We start from the raw sequence: 5,937 nt of genomic DNA, 5'->3' as shown, positions 1-5,937 counted from the left end.
ATCGTCCCGATAACGGAAATTTATTAGTGTTTGTAATCACGATGCGTGTTAACAGAAGAGATTCTCCGGTACCGTTACGTAACCTCTCGTTAGCTGAGCAGGTGGAGGAGGAGGAGAAGTAAAACGTCGGCAGTTTGTAGATATTTTAACTTAAATCTGTTACTGTCAGAAAGAAGAAGGACATCTGAAGGATTTGTGAATATTTTTCAGGCCAAATCCCCCGAGAGTCCCCTTGGACTCCAGGAACTTGAATATTTAATGATCAATAATTTGAACAGTAACTGATAAAGCGGTTCCACTGTTTCAATCTCTGCCTGTGAACACATCCACCCTCCTCCTCCTCCTCCTCCTCCTCCTCACATTATCAGCGTGTTCTTTCACCACATGAAGCTGCCGCTCTGTCCGGTGGAAGGCAGGGCCGCTCCCGCCGCTCCCATGAACCCGGTGCCAACTCCTGATCACACGCCAAACCCACGTGACTAATTACGAGTCAGATGAGGGCACGCCGTGTCACGATCGCGCAGGAGAGCGTGGATGGACGGACAGTTGGGGCCATATGGGCGGCTGAGATTTTGGACTCCACTTGTCAAGAGGTTGTGGAAAGGAGGCCAGCCAAGACTGAGTCAAACCCTCAAGCCGGGAGCGCTTGGTTGTGTGTGTGTGGGGCGGGGGGGTCTTACGGATCAACCTGGACTGGGATCGTGTTGCCCGCCGCCATGTTCTGTGCAGCGAAGGTGAGGTTGTTGTGTGCTCCGTTCGTGCGGTTAGCTCCGGCTGTGATGGTGCACCAGGTGGATGCTGGGGGAAGGTGTGAGCGATCACGTGCGGCGACGCTCGTGTTTGACGCCTCGGGGTGAAACGCAGTCGTTCGAGATAACGACGTAGTAGCCACCAACCGACGCCGCCCTCTGCACGCTGTAAACGGTGGCGTCTGAGCATAAATATTCCAGCTGACGGTCCCTCCTCCGCACACCTTTATAACCCCGTCATTGATCTTAGACACAGAGAGGCTGCGTCTCATTGGCTGATGGTTTTCCCTCCCCCTCCTCCAGTCTCCCTCATAATTAGTCTTTTAAAGATCATCATTCAACCATTTTCATCAACCACCTCCTCCTCCTCTTCCTCCGCTCCCTCCTCCCTCACTATCTGCCTCTCTTGGGAGGGAGGTGTGGCAAGGATCATGTAAATAAATCCCCCTCCCCCCTTCCTCCTCTGTTTTTTACTCCCTTAACTCTCTCTCTCTCTTCTTCAATCGTTGGGTGAGGGGTTGAGGTGAGGTGGGAGTCTGGGGGGTGAGGCAGCATCCATCTCCTTGTAGCCTTCAACCTTAAAAACTCGTGTGACAGCAGCTTAACCGGAGGCTAGACTTTCGTCACGCTCCCACAGCTCGCCACCGATTCCCCTGCAACCCACCCCTCCCCTCCCTCCTCCTCACCCCCCGAACGCCACACTCCTCCTCCCTCCCCCCCTGCAGCGCGACTCCTCTCCACTCACTCTGTAGCTTGTGAGACTGAAGGCAGCCTCGGTGCGTGGAGGGAAAGACAGAGAGAGAGAGAGAGAGAGAGGAGAGAGAGTGAGGCTTTCCCAGAATAGAGAAGCAGGAGGAGGTGAGAGGCATGATGATGGAAGCCAGCTTTGACACTGAGGAGAGTTTTGACGATCCTTCCTGTCTCACCCCGCAGCCCCCCGGCTCGGTTTCGCCTGCCAGGCGGCAGATCAAGGAGGTCAAGGAGACCAAGATCACTGTGAGTATCCAGAAACTAAAATCTCCCATCTCCCATCTCTCTTTCTCTCTCTCTTCATCCTCTCTGTGAAGTTTTTCCTCCTTTTCCATCATCTGTTGACATCGTCTTCAAGCTCAAAATCATGATGCATTCTGGGTTCTGGTGGAGTAACATAAGGGGGGTTCCCTGCGTTTTACTGTGAATGAAGAAGCCGTGCAGGAGTCTCGCGCTCGCTGACTTTGACTGGCCTCGATCCACGAAAGCCCGTCAGCGTCAACGCTCAAAATCTCGCACATTTTTCCACTCGTACTTAAATGTTATCAAAGTGAGAGAAAAGTACATCGCTGCGCTCGCAGACCGCTCGCTGCTGGTATTTTTAGACCCGCGTAGTCTTCAGTCTGACAGATAAAAGGAAGATCTTGAGTGTTTTTGTCGTCGGGCTGTTGCTCAGCGTGACGCTGTATCCGCCGCTTTTTCAGTCTCAAAGGTCCTCCACGCCTGATCTGCAGGGCAGCGCGGGTCACACGGCACTGATGTTTGTCATTTGGGAAGTGGAGAGGAACTCCCCCCTCCCTCCCCACCTCCTTATTTTGCTCATAGTAGTGTCTGAAGAAGAGGAGGAATTAAATGTGCTCTTCTGTAAAGTGTCTTAAGATGCTCAGACAGGAGCTGCGGTTATGTAATCTCTCATAATGGAGGGGGGGAGGTGGTGATGAGGGTGAGGCAACCGTGGTGAGAGGAAGACAAGACAGACAGACAGACAGAGGTGGTTTTGTGTCTCTCGGAGGTGGCGGTTGAGGGGGGGGGACTCGCTGACCTGCTGCAGCCACGGGAGCCGTCAGTCTGCCTATTGTGAATAAAAAAACCCACCAGACCTGAGAGAGATGCAGCAAGTCCAGTTTCCATGGTGACAAAAGCAATAGCACTGATTAACGGGTGTTGAAATGGAAAACACTGGCAAAGGAGCAGGAGGGGGGGACGCCATTCAGACATACTGTTTGGAAAAAAAATGTTCCTCTTCAGTATTCAGGGTCTTTATGAAGACTGTGGTTCAGGTTGTGGAGGCATTTTAACTCAATTTTATATCTGAATTAGCTCCAAATAAACAGGATTAAAGAGTTTAGTGGAAATGAAGCCGCTAAAATGTGTAAATCTGAAATATTTCCGATGAAAACAGGAAAACAAACAACCCCACAGGTGTATAACGAAGCTGTTAGCAGCGGGTTTCGGATGATGTCAGTCCACCAATAAAAGGTGTCTTTTTGTTCTCCGCGGTGCACCTCACGTTACACAACCCCCTTCTACAGTTGTCATGGAGACGCACACATCCACGGCTGAGTGGCGAAAGCGGACCCCCCTCGCAGGACGCCGAGGCTGCTACACATCAGATCAGGAGAGGCAGCGAGCGCGTAACCTTGTTTTCACCTTCAGCGAGTGTGTGACCGTTAGTTTCCTCCGTGTGTGTGTGTGTGTGTGTGTGTTTTCCAGCTTATTAAACATTAAGTCACGTGCGGGTTTTGACTTGTTGCTACGCTAAGTGGGCTTTTTTGGCGGCTCGTTATGATCTGGTTTTGTTTCGTTGGCGGGAGACTCGGACGGTTGGGGAGGGGGGTGTTTTGATTGGTCATTAAAGGAAAGGAGAGAAGGAATGAGAGGAGAGAGGAAATCTGAGATTGTTTTGTTATGGGAAGGTGTGTGTGTGTATGTGTGGATCGATGGGGGGGGGGGTTCTTTTACAGCAAAAGTAATTTGTCGCTTAGCAACAGCAGCAGAGCATCTTACAGTCTCATTCTGCTCAGAAATGGATGTGAGGGAGGGAGGAAGTGGTTCAGTTGTTTGTTCGACTGCCAAAAACCATTATTTTTATGTCTCTCACGGCTCATTTCCTCTTCTACTGTGTCATGATTTTTATTTTTGTTTTTCCCGTATTCAGCAAAGCAAAAATAAATAAATAAATAAATAAAAGCATTAAAATGTGTAGTGAAACAACCGCCGCCTGCAGCCTCATGAGAGCGAATGTTTGAGTGCTGAGCGAGGAGAAAATGTCCCCAATTCTCCCGACAAATCGGTACAGTTTTTTTACGTCGCTCGCAGCTTCGTTTTGTGCTGAACTGAAACATCCGAGGAGGAAATATCGCAGCACGGCCCAGCGGCGAGACTTCAAACGGACGCACGGTGGTTTCAGGACCAGACGTTGTAAACATTCGAGGCTCAGCCCAGATCCTAAAGGGGGCCTGAGGACGTGGTCCCCTGAGATCCACCGTTTAGAGCAGATCGTTTATATATAAGCCAGTTAGAGTCTCAGCATCTCTTAATCCTCATTCCCAACTCAAACATGAACTGTTGAGGTAATAACTCAGTTTGTTCCATTGACTCATTTTCTTTAAGTTTGCTTTATATCATTATAAAAATGTAAAATAATGGCAAATGTGTTGATAACAGTTTATAAGAAGAGAGCAGGTTTCATTCATTTGTTTCCATCCAAACAACAAAGACGATATAAAATGTGTAGAAACAGCTGTTTGCATTGTTACGTATGGAAATTATGTTCAGAATATTATTATTATTTTTTTTTAAGTTATTTTTTTGGCCTTTTATTGCCTTTTTTTTTTATTGATACAGACAGCTGAAGATAGACAGGANNGCAAAGGGCTGCAGGTCGGATTTGAACTAAGGGGAAGTTTAAGTTACTTTAAAAGCCTAAAGGATTTGGGGCTTTAAAGAAAACATTCGTGGCTGCAGCCCCAGAAGAGTCAGTGGTTGGTTGGTGGCCAACAGATTTTAAAACCCCCAAAAAATCAATCATTTATAAATAGTGGAACAAAAAAAACCTACTTTCTGTTTCTGTTTTGAAAATAAAAACTAAAAACAGGAAGAAAATTGGCTGTTTTACGTTTTTATTCTTCTATTTATGATGGGTTCTTTTATGTTTTCACATTTCAAATGAAAACACCGTTGGCTGCACAGCACACTGATCCAGAAGCCTCCCCCCCACCCCTCCGCTCCGCCCCTGTTCAGCCCCCTCAGGAGGATTTATTACACACTGAGTCATAAAGCTAATCTGCATTAATATTTATTTCCCAACCACCGGAGTACCTCACTAAGAAGCCATAAAGGAGCGGTAAGTTGTCCAGACGGCCCTCCTTTTAGATAAATGGTCTCATTTTCTTCTGGATGTGAGAGGCAGATAAACAACAGTCATGATCGATGTGGAGCCGGTGTAATGGAAAATCTGGTGCCCGTGACAATCAGTATGATCTGTGAGGCAGAAAATGAACAAAGTGACTGGTCGGCGCTCTCCGCCGTTCCTCCAGATCACAGGACTGTTACTGTGAGTTAATGCGTCTCCTCTGTATTTATGCACGTCCGTCGTATCGGTACGAACGCTTGGCAAGTGGCCATATTGGTGTTTCCTCTGGGTTTTTTAGTGATTATATAACAGAGAAAGAGAGTATTACTCATCTGTTTTTGAAGTTGTTTATTGGAAGCCGTTCAGATCGAGTGCTGCAGAGAATGAGGAGGTCAATGTGGAGCCTTCATTCGGCTTTTTTTCCGCTCTGTGTGTTTCTAGCTACACAAGGGCGAGAGTTTTATGCAAAACTACAGACCTCCCATTATGAATCACACAGCGAGGCCGCAGCGGAGAGATGATTTACATTAAAGTCTTTTTTAAATAAATAAATAAATCAGATGTGTAACTTTGCAGCAATTCGCAGCTTTTTGTTTTGGTTGTGAAGCTGAAACACAGAGTTTAACACCGATTGTAGCTGCTGTTAGAGTGAATATCGGAGCGCTAATTTAGGAGATCTTTTCTGCATGCTGCAGTAAGACTGGATCCATCAGGGTGAGCAGAGTCGGGCTGGAGGTTGTTAACTCACACTGAACTCTGATCTCTATTTATTTATTTATTTATAGATGTCTACTAATTTCTCTGTCTATTTTCTTATTTCTCTATAAACGTGACTCCAAATGAGTGATAACGTGTCTCAGTGTTGCCTTTACAGCTTGATGTGCTGCCCATAAGTGCCCCAAAAAAGTAAACTAATGCAGGTTTAACTGCAGATTTACTCTAAATGGGAACCATAATTTACTAAATGAACATCATGCTGTATGGAAGAAGAGTTGAAACTAGAGATTGAGACCATAAACTCATCAGGAAACTGTTTACTGAGCTCATAAATCAACTGAGAAGTCGACTAATTTCTACATAAGA

General features: G+C 46.9%; 1 protein-coding gene across 1 annotated transcript in view; it reads left to right on the top strand.

The window, feature by feature from the left end:
- The first annotated feature begins 487 nt into the window (after positions 1-487).
- The window catches only part of gas7a (growth arrest-specific 7a), a 21,570-nt gene continuing 16,120 nt past the window's right edge, over positions 488-5,937 (top strand). The window contains exon 1 of the mRNA XM_035655694.1: positions 488-1,745. Within this exon, the coding sequence (XP_035511587.1) occupies positions 1,617-1,745 (129 nt within the window). The 5' untranslated portion in view covers positions 488-1,616. The remainder of the gene's footprint in view (positions 1,746-5,937) is intronic.

This window comes from Morone saxatilis, unplaced genomic scaffold (genome assembly GCF_004916995.1).
Source record: "Morone saxatilis isolate NCDOM2014 unplaced genomic scaffold, NCSU_SB_2.0 Contig14, whole genome shotgun sequence".
Lineage (NCBI taxonomy): Eukaryota > Metazoa > Chordata > Actinopteri > Moronidae > Morone > Morone saxatilis.
Note: the sequence above shows the minus strand (reverse complement) of the source record. Positions and strands in the feature narration are given on the sequence as shown.